General features: G+C 37.1%; 2 protein-coding genes across 7 annotated transcripts in view; both read left to right on the forward strand.

Moving 5' to 3' along the window:
- LOC105228567 (zinc finger protein rotund) overlaps nucleotides 1–27,325 on the forward strand; it is a 190,122-nt gene that overhangs the window by 161,035 nt on the left and 1,762 nt on the right. For 3 of the 5 annotated variants that reach the window (XM_049449172.1, XM_049449170.1, XM_049449173.1), the window contains one exon: nucleotides 4,284–5,364. In XM_049449172.1, coding sequence (XP_049305129.1) covers nucleotides 4,284–5,364 — 1,081 coding nt within the window. Of the gene's footprint in view, nucleotides 1–4,283; nucleotides 5,365–6,241; nucleotides 8,054–27,325 lie in introns of those variants that run through there. The other 2 variants (XM_049449174.1, XM_049449171.1) reach the window with 1 other exon arrangement.
- LOC125776544 (uncharacterized) overlaps nucleotides 17,636–27,325 on the forward strand; it is a 35,903-nt gene continuing 26,213 nt past the window's right edge. Inside the window, exons 1-4 of one of the 2 annotated variants that reach the window (XM_049449176.1) lie at nucleotides 17,636–17,873; nucleotides 22,968–23,253; nucleotides 23,383–23,879; nucleotides 23,941–24,220. In XM_049449176.1, the coding sequence (XP_049305133.1) occupies nucleotides 17,813–17,873; nucleotides 22,968–23,253; nucleotides 23,383–23,879; nucleotides 23,941–24,220 (1,124 nt within the window). In that variant the 5' untranslated portion in view covers nucleotides 17,636–17,812. The remainder of the gene's footprint in view (nucleotides 17,874–22,967; nucleotides 23,254–23,382; nucleotides 23,880–23,940; nucleotides 24,221–27,325) is intronic. The other variant, XM_049449177.1, reaches the window with a different exon arrangement.

A 27,325-nucleotide genomic window follows, 5' to 3' on the forward strand; every position in this document is an offset into this window, starting at 1 on the left:
GGAACATTTTACTGTTTCTGTGGATTTTAAAATTTTTGACTAGACGCTCAATTGTTGATCTGACAGGACGATTATGACGACCATGAATTGGACTTTGGGCTCTTAAAGTTGAGGCCACTGACTCCAAATTTCGGTAGTAATTTTAATCATATCAACTTGTTGTTGGATCGTATATCTTCGTTTGCTGTCATTATCGATCTAGTTTTGTAGCGTTCCAATTGAAAAACCGTTACAAAAGTTTTTCATACAAGCACTTGATTCCGATCGTTCAGTTTGCATGACAGTTATATGTAATAGTAGTCCGATAGTTGCGCTTCAGTCAAATGAGCAACTTTTCTGGAAAAAAAGTACGTATGCAAAATATCAGATCGTTATCTCATAAACTGAGAAATTAACAGATATATGGCAAATCGACTCAATTCGTCATGCTGATTTTATAGGGTCTCGGACGTTTATTTCTGGGTGTTGCAAACTTCGTGGACTCTCGGGCCCAGTTGATGAAGTCAAAACACTATTACCACGATATTTTGTATGAAATTTTCGAACTGCGGACGCCAAGTTTTCATTTGGTAGATTGCTTCAAGTCTCAGTTTCGGCGATTATGGTTTCAATGTCGCAAAGTATCTCTTGAAGACTGAGGACAACACAAAGACGCCAGAGCCCAGCCTTTAGGTATACATACGGCGAATTTGGAAGCAAATTTGCTATATCTTTTATTGATTGCAGACGCAATGCGTTGTCTTAATTGAGAACTCGCTCTCAACTTGTTTGTACAGGAACTTTTTTTAGGTCATCCAAATGGTTTTGAGATTTCTTTGATTTTTTCAACCGTATTTTGAAAGTGGAGGTAATCTGTTAATTTGGATTTCTTAAAACAGTCTAAAACGATGGTATGGTTTTTTGGTTCTGCAAGATATTCAGGCAAAGGGATTGTGTGATGTTGACCTGGAATGAATGTTTATTTTTGAATCATCTTGAAGTTAGATTTTGGATGTTACTAAAAAGTTTCTGAGTGGTAAAAGAATTCCGTAATTACAGTTTTTGCAAAACTAATTGAAACTCGTGAATTAAAGTCGTGGGCTCCAAATAAACTGTAGATTAATAAAGCCCAAATCGTTAAATTAACAAAAAAAAAAACAGTATAATACTAATAAAAAAAAAACCGTAATGGAAGGCCGTCTTATCGAGTACCGCCCAATAGGTGGTGGGCTTGACTACCATCACAACTCGCCGCTGATTGGCGAAATACCACCAGCTGGTGGGGACTACACACATGCCGTCCATCGCTCCATCGATCAATTACGCAACAGTTTGAACGAGCGCGTCGCGCTCGGACCGTTAAGCGTGTTTTCGAACTCTTCCGCCGATTTGCGCTCTTCAGTATTGTCTTACAGCCAGCAGCAGCAGCAGCAACAACAACAGCAGCAGCATCATCAACAAGCCTCGCAGCCACAACATGGACAGCCGCACGCCACGCAGCAGCAGCAGCAACAGCAACTACCGAGCCAGTATGCACAGCTGACGGCCGCTAATGCCAGCAACGCCAGCGGTAGCGATTTGCTTGCGCAACAGCAGCAGAAAGTTAGTACCACTACGGGCGTTGCCCCATCAGCCGGTGTGGCAGTCGCCAGCGGCAACAACAACACCAATAATGCCGTTGGTAGCGGCGGTTCGCACGCTGTTAAGCTCACGGTCGACACGAATGCGATCGTCAGCTCGACCGTACCGAATGGGGCAACAGGCAGCAGTAGTGGAGGCGGCACCGTTTCTGCAGGATCCGGAAATGGCAGCAATGTCAGCAGTGGGGGTGGTGGCGGCGGTCGCGGTCGCAAGGCGCGTATTTATCCGAATCCTAATCAACACATTATTGTGACCAGCAACAGTGTGGACCATCACCACGCTGCCGCGGGTCGTCATCATCATATTGCCAGCGATGGTGTTGGGGGTGGCAGTGTTGGGTCGACAACCAGCTCACCACGACATATGGATGTCAAAGATGCGAAGGTACTTAAGATTGCCATTATCGCTGTTCTTCTTAATCTTAATCTTAACATATTTCAGATGAATAGTTGAAATTTATAAAAATATTATGTCCAGTTTCTGTACAGCCCAGTGCTGCCAAATATAAGGAATTTGAATGTAATTACAGAATCAAAATTTTTAAAAAATCTATTCGTCGTTCAATGAAACTTCGACAAATTTTGAAATATAAAAATATATAAATATACCATATTTTTGTCCAGATATGCCTAAATAAACTAAAGCAGAATCCTTTGGAAATGATAAAAAAATATTAAAAAAAACTCTTAATACAATGAAACCCATCAGACACGATAGATAAAATAATAATCATTAAGGGAAAAATAATTTACTGGCCACCTGAGGTCAATAAAAGGAAAAGGAGGGGCGTAGCTGAATTTAAAATGGTTGAGAATGGCTCATCTCGGTTTCCGGCAAAGCTACGAGCCCAACAAAAAAAAACTATACTTTTTGTGTAAAAACATTTTTCTCATTATCCAAAATTGGTGTGAAAAATTCGCATAACCCAGTTTTTGGGTTTTTTACTTTTATCTTATACAAAACCTTTTTTTCAACCAAAATTACTGTAAACTTACCTTCTTATATCCCAAACTGTTGCTTTTTTATTTAAAATATTTACTTTTTTCTAATTATTTTGACCTAATATCGGAAAAAGACCCTAACTTTCAACCAAACAATCTCAAGTCGCGGTTTTCTCCACGGCCGATATTCAAAAATATTACCATGTTCTCTTAAAATTAAAGCACCTTAGGTGTCACTTCCAGTATAACCTAGCAGTACTACCGAAATGGTGGACACAAGATATTTCGAGGATACATTAAAATTTATTATGTCTATAATAATGAGTGCGACTGGATTCCAAATTATTTTCTGTACTGCCGTTGACACCGCTTATGCTGTTACAGCCGAGTTAGCAAGAACGCGAAAGTCCTTCTCCACCTGGTTTTTCCAACGGAGTGGAAATTTCCTCTTCGTCTGCTTTCCCCTGCGGGTACTGCGTCGAATACTTTCAGAGCTCGAGCGTTTTCGACAGTTTTGAAGCCAATATCAATATAATCGGTGTACGACAGAAGATGGTACCTGCTCGATTAAGCTCTTCAGCTTGTTAGTCGATCGTAAAGTTGCGAGGTAGGCACTATGTTTTCTATCCGCTGTACACGGCAGTCCTCATCGTACCAGCTGTTCTTTTGCATTTTCCGCAAACCAATGTATTCGTTCGCAGCTGTACTTAACGAGCTTGAAATGTCGTAACACAGTTCCCTTATTGCAAGTTTCTGATGAGTGCTCTCAGAAAGCAGGAGTGCAAGTCGAGTAAAAACCCGTTTCACTGTCGATTGTGATAGTAGCTTCTCGCTTGCTATGCAGCAGAGAGGGGGGCGTGTATCTTCGCAACGACAAAAGATTGGTTCGAGTCAATATTAGGACCTCGGAGCGTACGCTCTTCTAAAACACTGGAGACGTGTCTTTCGTCTATCACAACATGATCGGTGTGGTTGGTACTAGGTTAGACGTTCATCTACCGGGGTGAATACCGGTACTAAGCGACGAAGTCTCTCTCCCGCCTCGAATCCCTCACCGAATTTGCCCCTCCCCCCTTTATATGACTACTATAATAAATGCCACAAAACGTACTCGTCTCAGTCATTGTCCCGTCCATCGCACTTCTTGGACAGCGATGATGTCAGCCTTTATTCTAACGAGGATATCAACCATCTGAACAGCGGCACAATTAAGGGACCGGACTTTCCAGGTTCATGCCCTCAAATCATAATCCTTAATACGTTTGTCATGGTCGTCATCAAAAGGGGAGTTTCTCTTCCGAGACTGTTGATTATTTTTCATTGATAGTGTTTTTTATGTATTATTATGTGCTGGTCCCAAACCCAGCTCACAACCCTGAGTAGAGATGGTTTGCTTTATCACTTCAGCTCGCCTTCAAACGGATGTTCTTTGGCTATCCAGAGAATACTTGGTCTAAGGCCGGAAGTCGTGAGCTGCTTGAGCCATATATAAAAAAATGGTTTCTGACCACTCCAAAGCGAATGACAATCATAGAACTTTCCTCACTTTGGTGAAGTTCTATACATGACTCCACCCTCCATTCAAAATTAGCTGATAAAAAATGTATGAATTAAATAATTATTATATATATAGCAATTATATCTAATGTATGTTATAAAAAATATTTAAATTTCTCTCACAATTCGCAACTAAATTGTTTTCTTTCAATATTCTGTTCTTAGATTTTCAGCTCGAAAGCGGACTTGCAGCTACACACACAAATTCACATGCGCGAGGCCAAACCGTACAAGTGTACGCAGTGTTCTAAGGCGTTCGCAAACTCTTCCTACCTGTCGCAACACACACGCATCCACCTGGGTATAAAGCCGTACCGCTGCGAGATTTGTCAGCGCAAATTCACCCAACTGTCCCATCTGCAGCAACACATCCGCACCCACACCGGCGACAAGCCATACAAGTGTCGACACCCCGGCTGCCAGAAAGCTTTCTCACAACTTTCCAATCTGCAGTCGCACTCGCGTTGCCACCAAACGGACAAACCCTTCAAATGTAATTCCTGCTACAAGTGTTTCTCGGATGAGCCCTCACTGCTCGATCATATACCCAAGCACAAGGAGTCTAAGCACCTGAAGACACACATTTGCCAGTATTGCGGCAAATCGTACACACAAGAGACATATCTAACCAAGCATATGCAGAAGCACGCCGAGCGCACGGACAAGCGACCACCGATTGCCGCTTTGACCGCGAGTGGTAATGTCACCGGCGCTGGCGCATCCTTAGGCGGCAGTGGCAACGGCGCGCCTGGTAGCAATGTGAATGGGGGCAATATGGTAGGCGGTGCTGCGGGCGGCACTAGTGGTGGTGGTATTGGTGGTGCGGGTGTGAGTAATTTGCCAAATTCGAATACGCACAATCGCCAGACGCTTGGCTTGCCGCCAGTGTCGATAGCACCCACCGAGCATTCATATTGGCCTAAGGTCAGTCCAGACTCCGCCGCTAATATGACAGATGTCATGCACCAACAGCAACAGCAACAACACCAACAACAGCAGCAGCATCACCATCATCAACAACAGCAGCAACTCGGCGGCCAGCAACACCATCATCAGCAGCAACAACAGCAGACGCAACAACAGCCGCCGCAACAGCAACAGCACATGGACTTTTCGAATGTAAATTCAGGTGGCGGAAGTAGCGCTGGTGGCGGAGGCGGAGCCAGTGGCTCTGGTGGGCCGCCAAACGGACATGGCGAGCTGCAAACGCATCATCGAATGAGCGACAACGGTCGGGACGAAATTGGTGAGTCAATTGTTATCAAACTGAAATTCATTATGTCATTATGGTAATGTAGATACTACCCTGACTCGTCTTTTACGTATACTCATAAATGAAGAAATCAGTATTTTGTGTCTTATCAATAGTCTGAGCGTTCCAACAGCACATTTTGTATTTCAAATTGGTGAGATCTAGAGGTCTTGCAACCAGTTATATGTAAACCTTGTCGCTCATCGAATGACTTTACGGTCGTATTCCAGGAGCGTTTTGTGTCCGTTGAAACTAATGTGAAATGTTCATAATTCTTACTTATGTGGCTGCAAAGTGTTTCATTGACGTCACTACTGAAAACATTTTCGTTCGTAGCAATCCAAAGTCTGTTCTTCATATTGTCAAGATATTTTTTGTAACGAGTTTGGCATTAGTGAATGAAAGGAAGCTTCCAAATCTCTCTTCCATACACATGCCGGTCGTAGGAATATGCTCAGTTTCAAAATCCAGTTTTCTTTCTCAAAGAAAGTTTGACTATAGAGCATCAAAATGGAAGCACGTTAGGCTCTGATAATCTTATACCAGAACCCCAACTGTCAGCCCAGTTCATTTGATATATCTATCCCCTCCGCCTTGAAAACGGCAAGGCGGATTTCTTTTAATTAATGTCACGACAGTTTATATTTATTACTATATTTGGGTACAAAGGCTGCGGCTCAGAAAGCCACACCCCCTGCATTAGGATATATGGCAAATTTCCATTAATAAAGTATTAGAGGTGGCAAGAAGATCAAAAATCGCTACAGCCGTCTAAATACGGTCACACCTACATATATTTGATTTTACTAAATTATATAATTATTATAAATAAGTTATTATATTATTAAATGTTTAACCAATTTCTTTTCAGTGTCTACACCATCCACTGTTGGGCCGTACGATGCGGCGAGTATCACGAAGACCACCAGTAATTCCGCGTTCACCCCGATCAATTCAATGCCGCCACACTTGAATACACTTAGCCACCATCCCATGGCGCAGCGTCCGTACCTCTACGATGCTATCAGCTTCCAGAATAAAAATGTCAATCAAAATAATTCCAATTCATTTCCAAACCAACTGATTTCGCTTCACCAAATTAGAAACTATGCGCACCAACCGGCCGGTCTGATGGCGGGCGAACATTTACTCGGCGTTAGTGTGGGACCGGGTAAAGATAAAGGATAGCTATATTTTTAAGTGCGAAAGCACGAACGATTTGGGGCCGATTACTTAGATGTACTTGATGAATATGTGAACTAAGAGCTGCTTTATTTGGTACGAGCATTTTTGTGATGAATTGAATAATGATTATTTTTAAACTAAAATTCAAATCCTATAATTAAGAAAACCGTAATGCAAAAGTAAAAAAGCGTTAGAAAAGGTTGTGGAAGAAAAAGGAGTATATACATGTGGATCAAAAAAGTTATGCGGTTAAACGGACGTACAAAAACTGACCAGAGACAGAAAAAATTTCTTTTTATATTAATTCTTGGAAAAATTATTAATTTAGTTTCTGCGGTTAACATTATTTTTTAAATTAATATAAGTATTTGCATATTTAGTTTATTCCCACGATAAAGTAGGAATTTAAACTTCAATTTCCGTCCATAATAGTTTTTGAAAGTACATAATCGCATACAGCGCGCCGGAACTATCTTGGCGATACCAAGAAGAAACTGTTTGAAACTGTCACTTATTAATATTTATGCTACTTAGGATTTGACTATATATTTTTATAACACTAAAGATCTATTGTGGAATAGTTACCTGGAGACGCTTCTGAGAATCGATAAATTAACTATAAATCTGGAGCAGCTTAATAAAGTTTGGAGAGCACAAAAATTCGCTCCTCTCTCTCTATTGTATAAGAGTATTGTGTTTGAGATACATGAAACGAAGTTAATGAAAGAGATTTTAAGATCTTAAACTTCTATCTTGATGCATAAGTTTAAGCTACGCTAAATAAATGAGAGCAGTTGATAACGGTAACGGTATATAAAGTTCTTGACTCACTTAACCCTACTTCCAGTTGATCCAATGTACTATGATCAGTGGCTTGTCGCAAAGGACGAACTGACTGTGTTAGAAATGGTGTTATGCGAAATGCACTCAACAACACAGTTATTCTTTACTAACTGTAGGGTTCTCTTCCAACCAGTTTCATTTTAACAAGGTAGTATACAATTGAATATGAAGTATTCACCAAGAGATTGTAGTTAGAAACACAGAAACTTTCGTTATTTTCCAATCGTTTGGCTAACCAACTTACGAGTTCATACGATTTAATAACACCAGTCAACAGCATTTTTTTAGCATGAGCTATACATACCATATTTTCGTTGCTTTTATACTACGAAATACATTCTTCTTCATATTTTTTGTCTGCAATACTGCCATAAAACTGTACCAGGATTTGTTCTCCTCATTGCTAAAAATATCACAATCCAAATTTTTTTTTTTTGTTTTTGAGGGCTTATATCTGTAAAGATTCCAGCTGTTATTTTCGTCCCTGAAAGCTTTGCAAAAAAAATTCTTCAAATTGCTTTTGAAAATTGTTTAATAAGACAAAATTTATTATGTGCCGTTTTGTATAATACATTCTACTTACTACGATTTGAATTGATCAACACTTTTCATATTTAAAAAAAAAAAAAATCCTCAACCAATCAAGAGTCATCCGTATTGAGCTTCAAATTTAAATTAATGTTATCGTTAAAAACTTACATTTCTTTATCCTTTTTCTCCAATAGTTTAACATTCACAAAACATAAAGTACTCGCTTGAAATGGGCTGTCATATAAGCGCATTAGGGTGGACTGGAGGGCGATTCCAACCAGCTGTAGGGTTGGAGGTATAGAGATAACATTTAAAAAAATTTTACTCACAAATTTGTTGTTCTGATTTCCAACATGCCATTTTCAGTTTTGAGTCATCTTAAACTAATAAGCATAGTGCTCAGCAAAATATTCTAATGGTTTTAAAGTTATGTACCAATTTAATCTTTTTGAGTCTAATAAATCAACTATAGAAGTAAATACTACGAAACAAGCAACTAATTAATGAATTTTATAGTATTTTTGCCGCCCTGTCACCTGTTTTAGTTTAATACTACTGCAACGGTTTTTTGGAAAGCCTGCTACGCATTTAAAGTTTTTAATCAGTTAAAATGATAATTAGAATGTTTGCATTAAACAAAAGACAATCTGATGCTTAATGGTTTCCACCCACCTAGTACCACAATTATTTAATGAAGGAATTACTTATTTGAAGCAGCGAAGTGAAGTCGGTACTGTCTGCTTCGGCATTGTCGAAGTGCTTCGGGAACCGATTTTAACTGCGCCGACATTCATTGTAACTATGAGACACGCGATCTATGTTTCTTTTTCATCTTTCGGTTCGGTAATAGCCAGTACGCGATCTATACTTCTTCTTCTTCTTAACAATATCTTTGTTAATATTTATGTTAATTAAAAGCCATCTTCGATTCGTCATATCTGCGCTCGCTTCTGTTCTCTTGTCCAAAAAATTCAAAAAATTGCACATATTTAAAAGCAACAACATGGTTATCGAGTTGAATTAGTTTAAATGGCAAACGAATGTAGAAATTTCTTTTTTTTTCTTCTGTTTTTAAAACTTAAAACATAAAATCAATTATAGTCATTTATAGCAAGCAAAAATAAAGGGTTAAGCAACATTTTTTAAAGCAAAAAAAACATTTCTCCACTTAAAAAGAAATATTACATCATTGCGCATGCGTCAGAAAGCATGTTAGCGGATTGCTGCAGCAAATGTGCTCTCCATTTGTTTTTTCCATTTGCTGGAGTGTAGCACCTAGAATCGAATACAGCTAAAGTTAATCTGTATGTATGGAGGTTAAATTACAGATTTCAATCAACATTCTTACTCGTTTACAGAATTTCACAACTGAATGCGAAATCTGCACAAGAAAAAATAAACAGTAAAACAAAGTTCCATACTAATCGCCGTTTATATGAACTTGCAAACTTTCTTCAACTCGATAGTTTGGCTTCTACATAATAAAGAATTATTGCAGCATAATTTCTGTGGATTTTTATTTATTTTTCATTACTAAAAATTTAGCATGAAAAGACTGAACAAATGAAATTTAATACAAGATTGAACAATATCAAGAAATAATTAACTTAAGTATGCCTAAATGCGCTGGCTTTTGCGGCATTCAAACCACTCAAACTTACAAGCACCTTCACCTTTCTGCTAAAGAGTAATACCGAAAACAGATTGAGCACCAGTAGATCAGCGCTCATAAGGAACGCACTGGTGTTAAACAGTTCCACTGATGCTCAAACAAAGTGCAGCAACTAACTAACTAATCCGATTGATTGATTAACTAATCAATCGACTAAACCGCTATGGTTCATTGAGAAATACACAGAGAACAGAGAGCATAAAATCAACACATTTAAAATAGTGAATTTGTGAATTTAATTTATCTAGAGTAGTGAAAGATAGCAGCAGGTGAGCAGTGAAACCGTTACATGTAATTTTAATGATTTTTATATGTGTGTAAATTGATTTAAGCGCATTTATGTAAAAATGTTAAGTAAACAAAAGGGCTAAAATACAAACAAATATACATGCAAATGTTTAACTGTAATTTATAGTTAAGTGTAACTGTAAACTAAATATTGGTAAACTGCTAAACTAACAGGAAACGAAAAAGCCGTCACAGTGAGAGAAGAGTGTGCAGTAAATATGGAATGGCGTTGCCAGCTGAACATATGGGCATACGAGCATCACTTCAACTAAATTTTAGAAATAAAAGCGTACAACAAAACATTTGCATTAAAATATGTGTAAAAAACAAAGAAGAAAGACCTGCTGACATACATACATATATGTATGTATGTATAAATTTACAGTTGATGAAAAGAGTTAAAGTTAATTAAAATAAAGCACTAAAGCATCCCTAAATACAACTAAGCAACTTTGATTGTAAATCAGCATTTTTACTATGTATTTATATGAGGAGAACAGGGTTGCATAACTGCGCCTCTAACTGTATTATAAGCATTTTAAGCTAAAACTCTCATGAGATGTATGTATGTATGTATGCATGTTTGTATTTCGAAAATGTACATTACTTAAAATTACGAGATAAAATAATCTTAATTGAATGCAAGCAAGCGCTTGCATGCACTTAACACTGCAGTAAAGTAGACACTGAGTAAGAATTATTATTATTATTTTTGTTTCTGTGAATTCTAAGCACTGCAGATTCACATATACATACATCTGTAGGTATGTATATATCTACTTGAATACTTTGGAGCAAGCGAACTATGTTAAACGTTAGTAGTTAAAATGTAATGAATTAAACTAAAGTAATCGATTTGATGCAGCACGTGCGATTGCGAAGAAATATTTTGAAAAAATATTTAAAATAATAATAGTGCATATTAAATAAAAAAATAAATTGCTTCTTAAAGCTGAAAACTATTGCAAGAAATCTAATTGGCAATAAGTGTTTGTAAGTTATTATATGTAAATGTAATTTTAACTATAATTGTACGTGTAATTATCGAAATAAAGTTAATTAAATTAATGTCCTAAATCTCAAACAAAAAATAAAGAAAATCATAACAAAGCAAACGCCTTTTTTATCAAATCTGCACCAGATAATGGTGTAATGCTGCTAATTTGCACGCATAAGATTACACTTAAGGGGGGAACATGCTTTAGAAGCTGCAAAAATCGACTTTTTTATTTTTGCTTAAATGTCTTTAAAAATTATCTACGAATATGTCCCCAAAGTAGATGAGAATTAGGACAAAGATAATTATCTTTGACATTAAATTATCTTTTATTTAAAATAAAAAAACTAAGAAAAGTCAAGTTTGAACATATTTTTAAACAACATGAAGTGAAATTAATTTGGTCAAAAACCACTTTTTTTAATTTTAAAATTTTTTTAGAAGTATACACTTGTTTTTTTTTTTTGAATTTTCTTAGTTTCACTAGAAGATAAGTTATTGACAAATATGAATCTCTTTGAATTTTTTATTTCCGATTGAAATTACGACCTGTATCCTGCCCACCGTCCGACAGACGGGCAATTGCTTTCCAAAGGCAGAATATCAAAGATTTCGTATCTAAAAAAATTGGGAATGATGTTAAAATATATAACTATAAAATGTAAAATTTTCGCTTTAATCAATTATTTCTTTTCCTCCCAAAAAATCCTCAAAAAAATCGTTTTTTGAAGCCTCTTAAGCAGGCTCCCCCCCCCTTGAACTGCTTTTTGTTGCCGAAACGTCCCGTTATGTTCCAACCTTAGTCTGGCAAAAGAGGAGCTGAGATGATTTCAGATTAAGACAACCTTATAAAGTAAATAGCAAGATCACACGGACGGTAAAAGACGGAGCTGGTGAAGTTGGCACTGGAGTAAAAATATATTTCAACCTCTCATATTAAGCAGAAGATACAAGGAATGTAATCGGAATATTTAATACATACATATATATTATAATATATTATAGCATTCCAGACTGAAGTCATTCATATACACTGCCTCAAAACAAAAGAAGATTTAAGCGGTGTATTTCGGTTTTTTTCCTCTCAATTTCAAATGTGCCCTGAAAAGCGTTGTCATAAATGAAATGAAAAGAGATGACAAATTCTTTAATGGACCAAATTGGACCAAAATTCCAATGAATGAAGTGAAAGGAAAGCCTGATAATAGCAAATAGACAAAGGTTGCTTACAAGAACTAGGTTTTGATCGATCAGTTTGTATGGCAGCTATATGCTATAGTGATTCGATCTAAACAATTTCTTCGGAGATTTCATCATTGCTTTAGGCAATAGTACATGCCAAATTTCTTAAAGATATCCGGTCAAATGTTTTCCATACAAGAAATTGATTCCGATCGTTCTGTTTTTACAGCAGCCTTATATTACGGGATCCTCTACATTTCCTTCTTTTTCCTCTTCATTATTGGTATAGACACCACTCACACGGTTATAGCCGAGTTTACAACAGCGCACCAATCGTCCTTTTTGCTGTTTGGCGCCAACTAGAAATTCCCAGTTTAGCCAGGTTCTTCTCCACCTGGTCTAACCAGCGGGGTGGAGGGCTTCCTCCTCTTCTACTTCCCTGGCGGGTACTGTGTCGAATACTTTCAGAGCTGGAACTTTTTTGTCCATTCGGACGACATGACCTAGCCAGCGTCAGTTTTTCGTCGCCGTATTTGAATAGCTCGGCCGGCAATCTATCTATCGGCTCCTGTTGCTTTGTTGTTTCTCAGACAAGTAATTGCTATTCGAACTTCTTCATGATTGGCCATTGGAACGTTTGCTCCACCATCGTCGTTTCCTTCTGCGTGTTACATACTTCGGTGTTCACCTTTTGATCCAGTGCTCCTGTTTCTCACCAAGAAACTGCTGATTTGTCAGACTGCCGATATCGGACCACTTCAGCATCTAGGATTATAAACTGAACGGTCAAAACTAAGATGTTGTATGAACTATTTTTGTTCGAAACAATACAGTACACAATAGTTGAAGAAACTTTTAGATCGGAGAATATAGCTGGCATACTAAATGAACTATCGAAATCAAGTGCGTGTATGGAAAGCTTTTTCATTTGAGAAGTAATAAGGAATATTTTGTATTTGTGAAGGGCATTATTGCTCCGATGCAACCGAAGTTTTTTATGTTTTGTTTTTGTTATTTTATAAAAATGTTCTATCTATTGGAAAATATCTCAATCAATGATATTTCCTGCCTACTTTTGCCTTTATCACCGCCGTAATTCTTGGTGGAATTAACGATATGAACTTTGGCAGTAATCCGCCGTCCCTGTTATCATAACCTCGCCTTCGAAAGGAAGTTCAGCTACCTGTTATTTTTAAATAGCCTACAGATTTTCAATGGGGCTTAAAGCGAGGCTGTTCCCAGGCCATGCCAAAAACTTTATTCCTTTTTCAGTAAAAAAATTGCGAAAAACTTCGAAAAAGTAGGCATTGTCCCGTCCTCTAATAAGTTTAATGTATATATCTCCTAAGCTACTGAAGCCACAACAATCAAATAAAAAAACCTTAAATTCGGTTTGGAAAATGATTTTTATTTATTTTTAAGTACAAAATGTGTAGAAATAATCATAAATTCAGGACCAATTTACTTTCGCTCGATATGACCACCTTTTCCTTTAACTATGGCCTTGAGACGGTCAAAAAACGAATCGCAAGCTGCCCGAAGGTGACTTGCCGGTATTTTAGCCCACTCATGGACAATGGCTTTCTTCAGCATCACGAGACTGGTGTATTTTTTACTTCGGCCCTTGCTCTCCAAAATGGCCCAGTGAGAATAATCCATTGGATTCGCATCTGGTGAATTCGAGAACCATTGTGTGGTCGTAATGAATTTCGGAACGTTGTTTTTCAGCCATTCTTGGTTCACTCGCGCTTTGTGAGACGATGCTGAGTTCATGGTTTGCGACCGAAATGTTTGTTTAACCACAGCTTCAAAGCAGCCTCCAGAATACTTTCCCGATAATATGTCGCATTTACTTTGACTTCAGGCTCGATGAAAACAATTGGAGAGCGCCTATCTGCGGTGACAGCGGCCCAAACCATTATTTGTGGCGGGTGCTGCCTCTTGGTGGCCAACCGATGACTTAGATTCTCGTATGAACAGTCGGTCAAGTAAACCCTATCGTTTTGAGAGTTTACGAATTGCTAAATTAGAAAAATTGTTTCATCAGAAAACACAATGTTTGGAATTTGACCGCTTTCGTCCAAGTGGTCGGATATTTTCAGTTCTTTAGCCATTTGATTGGCACCTCGTCGTGGATTTCGCTCAAGTAGCTTCTTCACTTTCCGAACCATCTCACGTGACGTTGCAGTCTTTTGATGACCACTTCCATGGCGTTTTGCGATGCTGCCAGTATCATTGTAACGAGTGATGGTGTGATAAACATAAACTTTATTCACACTAAGGTGTTTGAGCTCACGAACATTGCTGACTGTGATTTTCCAGCAAAATATAAAGCAATCACAATATTACTTTTGAATTCCATCGCTGATCACTCTTTTTGCGTTCACTTTTGCAAAACGCTTTTGTACAGTTGTGAACAATACTCCAAACTGTCATTCAGCAAATATATAAACAGCTGATTCCAGTGCGATAGCTGCGCGAACGGATTGAATTTGGTTACACTTCGATTGCCCTGTATAAGAACTCCTACCGACAGTGTGAGCAGATGAAATCGAAAGATAACCCTGCTCAGTGCCCAAAACTACTAAAAGCGCTATAAATCAATATTAATTACGCCAGAGACTTTAAATTGTGCCTTCGATATGATATGGGAGTCGGTGTGAAAATTTGACGATGGTCGTGGCACCGCCCACTTTTTGGTGAAATCCCATATCTCGGTACTCGACCGCCCGATTTCGACAAAACTTAGTACGTTAGTGTGTTTCCTTCTTTAAAGAGTGCAACCTTCTGACCAAAAATTGTCAAAATCCAACAAAAACTTTTCAAGGCCCTAGGTACCAAATATGTGGACACCAGTATCTATAGTTAACTTTTAACCAAAAATATTGGTCAATGTGTGAAATATACATCTGAAATTCTATGTATCAAAAATGGGCTGAATCGGGTCAATACTTCTCTGAGATCTCATATACCTGTTTAAAGGATTTTCGAACTTCCAGGTGACTTTATGCAGGATATATCGGTCAATATTTGAGTTATCTCAATGAAAATTACGGATAATATTTTACTCATAACAGTATTTCTTTATGCTTAAATTACGAAAGTATCAAATTTTCGGCTGCGCGTGAGCATAATAAATTCTTTCATTTTGCCATTAAAACTACCATGGTGTGGAGAAAAGCACATCGCTTTAAAGCTTTGGTGTTTATTTGTGTTTGCAGAGAACTAGCACTCTTGGCGAATAGCAGAGGTGAGCACCCATGAAGTTTTGTACACGGAAATATTTGCTCTGTTACTGCTTAAAAGTGCTTTCAAAATATTACGAGAGCTTTGCAACACTAACGAAATGCTTTTTGGTAAAAATAGCAGTGAATCGTAAAGCAGGTAAAGAAAGTTATACCATTTAACACTTGCAGTACCAAAGTACATTACCCTAACGATGGCGCTCTCCTTGCTCCAATTCTAAGTTCAATGTCTGGTATAGCAGATTGGGGAAATGAGTTTTGAGTTTTCATGTCTACTAAGCAGTTACATTATACTAGTTGAAAATTAATGCCGTCTAACCGAATTTGTTTCTGTTTTGAATTTCTGTACCTTCCAGGTATATTCTGTCAAAATATCCAAGACCAGCAGTAAGTATTAATTATATGGTCGTTTAAAAATACATCCTGCTCTTAAAACGAGCATTGATGGTAAAAAATATTTACTGGACGCCGTTGAAATTCAGGATGTTCTGTCATTATGGAAGCTTTTGAGAACATAAAAAATATCTCATACATTTGAGAACAGAGCAAATTTATCTCTTTTTGCTCCGTTTATCATTACTTTCTCGGAGGTAAACTTATTATTAGGACAATTTTATCTTAACTGCTTGTCTTAATACGGGGATTGATAGCTTCTTTAAACATAATAGCAAAAGGAAAATCAGGGGATTGTCCCATTTGAAAGTCTGGGTGGCTAGGGAACGTCACCTCTCTTTGACAGCAGACCTTCAGTTTTGTTCCTTTATTTTTTTGCTACAAAAGCTGAATAGTTTCAGCATTTGTTCACAGCAATCTGAGCCAACATCCATCGTCAGCGACTTCAATTGAAAGCTTCATATTGGTTAACAATAATGATTATGGGGCAAACACCAGCCCAATCAGTTAATGTTCACATGTTTCAAATATCTCCAACGGATTTTTTGCTCCTCGAATACGGTGAGTTATGACACTTCTCAAAGACAAACAAAGCAATATACATTAATACAATATACATTGTGACAAAAAAGCACCCGGAAATTGTAATGATATTTCAAAAATATGTACTTTCCTAAGTTGGTAAAACTGTGCTTAATTACTATGCCAAATATGAGCGCGATCTGTCAATCTGTTTATTTATCGCTGTTGTTAAAGTCGGCACACCTAAGTAGTGCGTTGCGATTTTTAGAATGGTAAAAATATCGAACAATGAATTTGTCTCAAATTGTGTACTTCTAAACAAATTTCGAGTGCGAAATCGTTGCGAACGTTGGAGAAGGCTTAAGGTGATTCAGTTTTGTCATAACCACAAACCTACGTGCGGTTCAAAGCCTTCAAAGACGGGCGAGAGATCGTTGAAAATATGTCTTGTTCTGGACGGCCTTCAACCTCTTAAACAAATGAAAATATAAAAAAGTGAAGGATATGGTGCTTGAAAGTCAGCCAATTGTTAGAGAGATACCAAAAAAGCTCTACATCTCCCACGACTCCGTTCAAATGATGTTTTGGGTACGAAACGCGTTCTTGAAAAAGTTAATTTTTTTTTCAAAAATTCCTATCTCACATTCATGGAGAGCATTGTAACTGCCATTGAGATATGGGTTTATGAGTTTGACATGCAAAAAATTCAACAATCATCGGAATCGAGAGGAAAAAACGAGCCGAAGCAAAAAAAAAGACACACACTCAAAACTCGCTCATTGGTTTTTTCGATATTCATAGTTTGGTACATCATGAATTTCTTCCGAAGGGACAGAGGGTCAGTAAGGAGTTCTATTTGGCCGTACTCAGGCGTTTACTGTAGAACGTCCGTCGAAGCAGCCTTAATTGTGGAAGAACAATTCATCGATCAACCACCGTATTCACCAGTTCCGTGTTATTTTTTCTTGTTCCCCAATTTGAAATTGTCGCTTCGTGGAACCCGTTTTCAGTGGAGCGAAGAGATAAAACAAAATTCGATGAAGTAGCTGAAGGCCATCCCAAAAAGTTGGTATGAAGTGGCATAAGTGAATTACATCTGGTGGGGACTATTTTGAAGACGGCAACATAAATTTTGATAAATAATTAAAAATTTTGCGTTTTATTTACAATTTCCGTTCTGTTTACTTATTTGTCACAATGTAACTCTTGATCGTTCTGATTATAAAGAAAAAGACGCTCGCTCTGGTCACCTTAACACAACATCGTTGACACATACACACACAAGCAGAGTAAAAAGTCTTTATTCAATAGGTGATTGGCTTCCCAATAAAATTGAGAAGATAACAACAATTCATACCTACAAGCGAACATATTTATGTCTATTATCATCATAATATGTGCTCGCAGTGCAAACGTTCAAGTCTGTCGGCATTTTTTGAGTCAGTGTAGATTAAATTCAGCATCGTAGATCATTGCATTTTCGGACTTAAGTGATGTGGCTGAAAAATATTGAAAATAAAACTTGTCTTCGATTGTGAATGTTCTTAAACTTGAAGTGCTGCGCGAAATTAAAATCTAACAAAAATGTTTCAATACTTTAAATATTTATTAAGCGCGCAAATTGTTCTCTGTCTAATAAATACAGGTAAGTTATATGAAATATTGAAGATACACAACTAAATACATATATTTATATAATATTGCATAACTGTGCATATACTGTAGATGAATATACGTAATACATTGTGATAAAAGAATACCCGGAAATTGTAGTATAAATATATGAGTGCGATCTTTCAACCAGTTTGTTTATAACGGCTATTAATGTCGGTAACCTTAGTGTGTTGCAATTTTTACAATTTGAAAAAATACAGAACAAACAATTTGTCTCAAATTTTGTATTTCGTGTGTGGAATTATTGCGAATAACGGACGGAGCTTACGGTAATTCAGTTTTATCAAAAATTCAAACTTAAGAGTGGTATAAAGCTTTCAAAGACTGTCGAAAATCGTTGAAGGCATGCCTCGTTCTAGACGACCTTCGACCTCTTCAACTGATGAAAATCGTCAGGCAAGCGTTAGACAGATGGCAAGATAGCTCAATCTATCTCATGAGTCCATTTGAATGATTTTGGTAAATATAATAATAAGATCCGACTTTGTTTTCATTTTTGATACCGAGGCATAAATTAATTTAAAGAATTTATAAACAGCAAGTTTCAATATACAGTGGCGATCAAAATTGAGTGCATGTTCACGACGCAGACTTTCGTCACCCATAAAATTATAATCACACAAGCAAATTCAAAAATCTTTTTTGTATTACTTTTATTATTTAATTCTTAATGAATTCTAAGCAAAAACAATGATGATAGAAATGAATTCGAAGAGACTTAAAGTAAAAACGAAAAATAACCGCATAAACTCAATTTTGCACGTTTCAAAAAGTTTTAATTATTTAAATTTAATTAATATTTCGTCCAAAGACCTTTTTTTGAAATGACTTCCTGTACGCGGTCTGGCATACTCTCTACCAAATTTTCAATTATGTCCTTAGGAATACGACTCTATTCTGCTTCAACACGCTCCCAAAGGTTGCCCATGTTTGATGGAGCTGCTTCGTACTGCCCGAGCCGTCTTTTCACGATTGACCAAAGATTTTCAATCGGATTGAGGTCGGGACTTTGTGCTGGCCACTCCATTAATTTAAAATTTTGCTTTCCAATCCATTCTTTAACAATTTTGGCAGTGTGCTTCGGATCCCCATCTTGTTGAAAAACAATTTCTGTTTCCGGATAAGCACATTTTTCAATAAAATTGGGAAGATTGGTTTGCAAAATTTGGAGGTAGTCCTCTTTCCGCATAATACCGTCTATTAAGTGCAGAGGGCCAACATGCCACCATGTGAAGCATCCCCAAACCATTATATTTCCACCACCATGTCTGACAGTTTGTTTTACGTGGTGTCTCTGGATTCGTTCTCCGGGTCTACGCCAGCAGTATTGTTTTCCGTCAGACTGAAAACGGTTAAATTTTGACTCGTCAGACCAGACAACACGTTTCCAATCGCCAACAGTCCAATTTTTGTGTGCCCTTGCAAATTTCAATCGCGCTTTAACATTTTTGTCGGATAATGCAGGTTTGTTTTTTTTTTACACTTGAAATATATCCGATGTCTCGCAGCGCTCTTCTGGCAGTCCATTCGCTAACATTCTTGTTAATAGCCAAAGATGCACCTTTTGGTGTTAGAAGCTTGTTCCTTCTCATCTCAGACATCATTAGTCGAGCATCTGACTCCTTCAATAATTTTTTACGGCCTGCGACTTGCGCTTTGGGAGTCACATTCCGTCTCTTTTGAACTGCGATTACCGGCGATTGGCTTATACCAAGCCTCTTGGAAATTGCACGTGAAGTACAACCATTCTCGGTCAAGTTTACAACATTATTTTCAATTGCTTCAGATATTTTTTTTCATTTTTATGCTCGCAAATTTTTAAAAAATTATTTATAATTACAGTAGATTCCCGATTATCCGGATCAAATAAAACCAGGGGTGTTCCGTGTAATCGAAAATCCGGATAATCGATTTCAAAGCAAATCAAACAATATTTAAATTACATATAATAAAGTTTTATTATGTAATAAGTTTTACAAGTGTAGTTTAGATAATATGTACGATATATAAAAACCGAGCTATACATAATGTATTCATAATGCCTATGTAATTTAAAATTTTGGTTGGAAATAACTTGTTATTGGTCTTTGACGTAAAGAATCACATCGTTTCATTCCGGCCAAGTCTCTGATGCGTTTTAGTTGTAACGACTGTATGGGATCCGATTGACAATTAATTCAACAAGTAAGGAAGGGCTAAGTTCGGGAGTCACCAAACATTTTATACTCTCGCATGATAAAGTGATAATCGAGATTTCATTATCCGTCATTTACATATTTTTTTATTTTGCTGTAAAATTAATTACAAATAAATTCTGGGAGATTTACCGATATTTTCGGTGAAAAATTAGGTTAGGTTAGGTTAGGCACTGAGTTCTTCGTGTTCGATATCAGGGACCTTGAAAAGTTATAGTCCGATCACGACAATTTTTCCACAAGGGATACCTCAGCTCAAATACCGTATTTGTGTACAGTTTTATTATATTGGAAGAAGGCGTGGTTGTGAACCGATTTCACCCATATTTCGTACATGTCATCAGGGTGTTAAGGAAATATTATATACCGAATTTCATTGAAATCGGTCGAGGAGTTGCTGAGATATGCTTTTTGGTCCATAAGTGGGCGACGCCACGCCCATTTTCAATTTTTAAAAAAAGTCTGGGTGCAGTTTCCTTCTGTCATTTCTTCCGTAAAATTTTGTGTTTCTGACGTTTTTTGTTAGTCGGTTGACGCACTTTTAGTGATTTTCAACATAACCTTTGTATGGGAGGTGGGCGTGGTCATTATCCGATTTCTTCCATTTTTGAACTGTATATGGAAATGTCTGAAGGAAACGATTATGTAGAATTTGGTTGACATAGCTATAGCAGTTTCCGAGATATGTACAAAAAACTTAATAGGGGGCGGGGCCACGCCCACTTTTCCAAAAAAATTACTTCCAAATATGCCCCTCCCTAATGTGATCCTTTGTGCCAAATTTCACTTTAATATTTTTATTTATGGCTTAGTTATGACATTTTATAGGTTTTCGGTTTCCGCCATTTTGTGGGCGTGGCAGTGGACCGATTTTGCCCATCTTCGAACTTAACCTTCTTATGGAGCCAAGAAATGCGTGTACCAAGTTTCATTATGATATCTCAATTTTTACTCAAGTTACAGCTTGCACGGACGGACGGACAGACGGACAGACGGACGGACGGACAGACAGACATCCGGATTTCAACTCTACTCGTCACCCTGATCACTTTGGTATATATAACCCTATATCTGACTCTTTTAGTTTTAGGACTTACAAACAACCGTTATGTGAACAAAACTATAATACTCTCTTTAGCAACTTTGTTGCGAGAGTATAATGTATATATTGTACTATACAGAGAAGGCATCAGATAGAATTCAAAATAGCGTTATATTGGAAGAAGGCGTGTTTGTGAACTGATTTCCTGCATATTTCGTACATGTCATCAGGGTGTTAAAAAAGTATTATATACCGAATTTCATTGAAATCGGTCGAGTAGTTCCTGAGATACGGTTTTTGGTCCATAAGTGGGCGACGCCACGCCCATTTTCAATTTTTAAAAGAAGCCTGAGTGCAGCTTCCTTTTGCCATTTCTTCGGTAAAATTTAGTGTTTCTAAGGTTTTTTGTTAGTCGGTTAACGCACTTTTAGTGACTTTCAACATAACCTTTGTATGGGAGGTGGGCGTGGTTATTATCCGATTTCTTCCCTTTTTGAACTGTATATGGAAATGCCTGAAAGAAACAACCCTATAGAGTTTGGTTGACATAGCTATAGTAGTTTCCGAGATATATACAAAAAACTTAGTAGGGGGCGGGGCCACGCCCACTTTCCAAAAAAAGTTACGTCCAAATATGCCCCTCCCTAATGCGATCCTTCGTGCCAAATTTCACTTTAATACCTTTATTTATGGCTTAGTTATGACACTTTATAGGTTTTCGGTTTCCGCCATTTTGTGGGCGTGGCAGTGGGCCGATTTTGCCCATCTTCGAACTTAACCTTCCTATGGAGCCAAGAAATACGTGTACCAAGTTTCATCACGATATCTCAATTTTTACTCAAGTTACAGCTTGCACGGACGGACGGACGGACAGACGGACGGACAGACGGACGGACGGACAGACAGACATCCGGATTTCAACTCTACTCGTCACCCTGATCACTTTGGTATATATAACCCTATATCTGACTCTTTTAGTTTTAGGACTTACAAACAACCGTTATGTGAACAAAACTATAATACTCTCTTTAGCAACTTTGTTGCGAGAGTATAACAAATATAACGTTGAATCTTGCCGATATATGCTGAGAAGAGAAGTAAGAAAGCGAAAATAGGTGGAAAAGTGCCAACGTGCAAAATTGAGTTTATGCGGTTATTTTTGTTTTTACTTTAAGTCTCTTCGAATTCATCTCTATCATCATTGTTTTTGCTTAGAATTTATTAAGAATTAAACAATAAAAGTAATACAAAAAAGATTTTTGAATTTGCTTGTGTGATTATAATTTTATGGGTGACGAAAGTCTGCATCGTGAACATGCACTCAATTTTGCTCGCCACTGTATGTATGTACTACTATATATTTAAATATTTAATCTATGTGCATCATCTGCGTGATTCAAATCGATGCTGTCATATCTCTTTTTAACTGATTTTTTTTCTGGCTTCACCACAACTTAAATTGTTAATTTTTTATATTTCAACAAGACTGACACAATAAACTTAATGTATGTTTTATGAAGAGAGAGGATAATTTTTTCTTAATTTTTTTTACTCTGCTGAGAAATTAAGTTTAACTCGAGTCTCTATTTCCCTCTCTCGCTATGTGATCACCAATTTAACAGCGTATACCTTGGAACAAGAGCGCACTAGCACTAGCTGCATGAGATTTAAGTGATGTCTTAGTCTTACAAAGCCAATTGACTAAAAATTATTATAATGTGGTGTATGTCATTATGGTAGAAGGAACTTTGCTCATGTAAAATTTTGCTACAAATATTCAGCAGTATATTTTAAATTTTTTTATATTTTAATATATTAAATTTAACAGCGTTTTCATCAAATACTGAGTGGCCCTGTAAGGATAAAGCGAATACGAGCATACCAGAGTCCAATGTATGTGACGGTTTCGTTCATTGTACTAATGGACGAGATGAGACTTCATGGACATGTCGTGCGAAGCTTTGTAATGCGCAGCAATATCGCTGTGCTTACGGAGCTTGTATAGGTGCCGAACTCAAGTGCAACAAGCAAATTGATTGTTTCGATCGATCTGATGAGACAGATTTTCTCTGTGATCCAATTGAAAAGGTCTTCGAAAAGATTCAAGGAACGTGGTGAGTTTTTAATTAGTTGACTTATATTCTTTATTGTTTTTGTATTAATATTGTACGTATGTATATACATACATAAGTGTGAATATCTAGTTTGACAATTGATTAAGAAAAATCGTACCACATTTACAGTTCAGAGGAAGAGTTCCAGTGCAATACGGGCGAATGTATTGACGAAATGGACATGTGTAACGGTTTCGCAGATTGCAAGGACGCATCAGATGAGACTGTAAATGCATGCGCTCATTTAGTGTGTTCCGATGGCTCATTTCGTTGTGCCTATGGCGCCTGCATTACTGTACAACAGGTCGGAAATCAAGTTTGGGACTGCATCGATGGATCCGATGAACCAGTCGTGATTGTAGAAATCGCTGATAGCTTAAAAGAGATGGAGAAAGAAAAAGATGAAGCAAAGCCTGTTGGAATATACTGCAATATACCGTATGCCAAGCGTAACTTGTTGATTTTAAATAAAACCGGTGAAATGGTTACGATTTTGAGTCCATCCAGTAAGGTATTACAAAATGATACAGTGCATTTCGATTGTTTGCCTAAGTTTGTTTTGATCGGAGTCGATCATTTGAAATGTGTGAATAATGATTGGTATCGACAGTGGCCGCATTGTGAAAGTAAGTTCTCTAACCTTAAGTTTCATTCACCCAAACGCTACAAGTTTCTCTTTTTTAATAGGGAAGGTGCAATTTCCGTGTAAGGACAGTGAAATCACTTGCGACAACGGTGATTGTATAGACCCGGCAGTGGTTTGCAACGGTGTTAAAGATTGCTCAGATGAGATATTGGCGAAATGTGTGAATCGCACATGTACGGAAAATGAGTATAAATGCAAATATGGTGCCTGTATTCCTAAAAACAAAAAATGTGATGAAAAGAAGGACTGCGCGGACGGTTCGGACGAAACAATCTTATTATGCACCGCGGATTATGAGGAAATACTTCAAGGCAGTTGTGAGTAAGTACGGGAACTGCTTTATATATCAATCAATAATATATACTTTACACACTACCAAGCCGCTCAGTTTGCATGGAGGCGTAAAGTAAATTTTCCGAAAATTTTAAAAAACTAAAGATTGCGAAATATTTCGAGATGTAAATTATTAACAAAAAAAAAAAAAATTATATGGGGTGTATCTTTTGTCCGATAAATATAATGTTCGTTATGTAAAGAGTACTAAGAAGATCGTGTACAGTTTTGTCATATTTTTGGCAACTTCTTCTTTATTGCAATTATATATATTCTACATTCATTAAGGAACTGTTTGAGAAACAAGCTGCTTGTAATAATAACTTCCGAACTACAGATTTTTTATAACCCTGAACCCGTTTAATTTTACCACGATTTTTGTAACACCCAAAAGGAAACGTGGAAGAACAGACATATATCTTCTTAGCCATTTTAAAGATTTCCGTGATTGTAGAAATTAATTTTTAGGTATCTTTTCGAGTGAGCTAGAGCCTTAAAGTCTGTGTACAGGATGTTTCTGAGTTTTGTGTGCGATTATATATTTTATTCCTAGTTAATTTAAAAATGCAGGTCTTCAATAGTAGGGGAGTTTCAGTTCATAGAGTATGTTTTGCAATTGGAGTTTGTTTCGAAACGCGACACTAATTATGCGCGCTGCCATGTATTATTTTATTGATCTTTTGCGAAAGCGTTTGGATGTTTTGCCATGGATAATAAGGCCATAGTAGATTATCCCCAATATCAAAGCTTTCATAATATTTAATAGAGACTGGTCTACTTCTATTTCTAATCTCTTAGAAAAAAGAGGTCAGTTTGCGTTTGCCGTTTTGTATCTAGGGTTGTGGATAGTACTCGCATAATTTTCCCTATAATTAAGTATTATTGGACTATGATGACTACCGGACATATCGTCCACCGTGTCCCCTTATCTCTTCCGATAAATTGGGGCTACATGCTGAGATGTCAATCGCAGTTTAAGTATGATGAGTGGAATAGTGGGTATATTTGCCATTGTTAAGAATACACAGATTATTTTGTAATATAAAACTTTCAAACATTATTCCTCTGGAGTTGGTATTGTGAGAGTCTCATAATGGATGCCACCCATTTAGATCGCCCAATATAATAATGTTCACAAAATTAGTATCAATTGAATTGTTCCACTCATTGGAAGATATTTTTATGTTTGGTGGTAAGTAAATATTTTGTATTTTAATTTCTACACTAGTTTTCACTTGGATTGAAGCTATTTGAAAATTCGAATTTGCACCGTAGATATTTTGAATATTTTTTTGCGGATGAGAAATGCAATACCTTGTTTATTTTTTGACGTGTTCGTATTGTGGGCATTTGGTTGTTTTTCAAAGCCCAGCATTGATATGCGTTTCGTGTAATGCTATAATATGAGGTTGGAATTCCCGCTTATTAATATCCTCCAAATTATTGTAATATTTGTCCAATAGGACTTTGTTATTCCAACTTGAGAACTTTCATTATAGAAAATAAGCAGCGGATATATGGAAGTACAGTTATTTCAGGATTAGACATCTGTTTATTTAATATGTTCCTTGATTATTGTAAACGGAAGTTGATAAAAGAAATCTCATTGAATGTCTGTATCCAATAATTAAAATTCTGCAAAAAGTCTGCGGTTTTTTTGATTTGTTTAACTAACTTAAAACTAAACTAACTAACTAAATTATTGTATGTTTTTGAGTCGGCTTTTTCATTATTTGACCTTTTGATGGTTACAAATTTTTTGAGAGAGAGTCCATGGTTTTTTATTATGAATAGATGAATTTCCGTAATTGAGGTTTAGGAGTAGGAAAAATCATTTCGGGTTGTTTAAGTTTTAAGTGCTTTTTCATTGAGCTTTTTTTTTTGACTGGGGATCCATCTCGCCAGAATCCCATACTAGTCTCCTCCAGAATTCGGCCCCTTCGGCATAACTGCGACTAACTGCGAGCGAGAGATCACTATACGATACTTCTAAATACAACGATTGAAAAAAGAACAATTTTCTTCAGAAAATTATAGATTTTCCAATTTAATTTTTTTTCACAAAATTAATGGGATTTCCCCCCTCAAAAATTGTTTTTTATAATCTGCCTTTCAACTAAATGGAACTTATTACATAACGAATTATACAAGTTTCCAAATATATAAATGTTTCGTACACCTTCCTCAAGCCGTGATAACCGAAATCGCTCATAAATCTTTAATAAGTTGTAATTTTCCAGCCAGCTCGGATGAAATTGGTGCAATGGCCGTTCGCAGGAAATGCACATTTTTTCAACGACGATCTATGTAATGGCATAATAGACTGCAGTGATGGCGCCGTCCCGACGAGTCTGTTGCAATGTTGGTGCCCATAATAGTATGTCCCGATGGATCTTTTGCCTGTGCTTATGGTGCCTTGTGTTCCCTACACAGCGCTTTGCAATGGCGAAAATAGACTGCGCCGACGGTTCCGGATGGGAATAATGCTGAGCTGTGTGCTCCCCATAATGGCGGAGAACAGAGAAATTTGAAGCGTTGCCTTTCGATGATAGTTAAATGCATCCAATGTAGAAAAATTCTCGCATGTGGCTTAAAGAGGAAGGAAAATTTTAGTGCAAGAAATACTTTCGGGGGCACATTTTCAGTACCATAATAACTGTGAAGAATATAGCTGGCCACGTCCAATATTATGCCTGATAACATCGGTATAAAAAACCAATTACAGCAATAATATCTATATATGCGGACATTCGAATACCAAATCGGAACAGCTGCGTCATAACCGGCTAATCGAGTAGCTTTACGTGCAGCTGATGTAAGATAAGAACGTAACACTGAAAGGTAGGCAGTCAAGTTGACGTTAACACCATTGTCACATTCAGCTGTGACGAAGACTGGTACTTGATCGATGGAGACTCTATGGCGCTATGCATGACTGCAGGCCAATGGTCCTCGGCTTGTTCCAAAATGGGTAAAGTGAGTTGTTGCTACAAAATTATCACGAAACTAAAATTTGTATGTTATTATTTCATGCATAGTATGTAGGTCTACATATGTATATTTAACTCTCTTCGTAGAACGTTGCCCACCGCA

Source organism: Bactrocera dorsalis, chromosome 2 (genome assembly GCF_023373825.1).
Source record: "Bactrocera dorsalis isolate Fly_Bdor chromosome 2, ASM2337382v1, whole genome shotgun sequence".
Classification (NCBI taxonomy): Eukaryota; Metazoa; Arthropoda; class Insecta; order Diptera; family Tephritidae; genus Bactrocera; species Bactrocera dorsalis.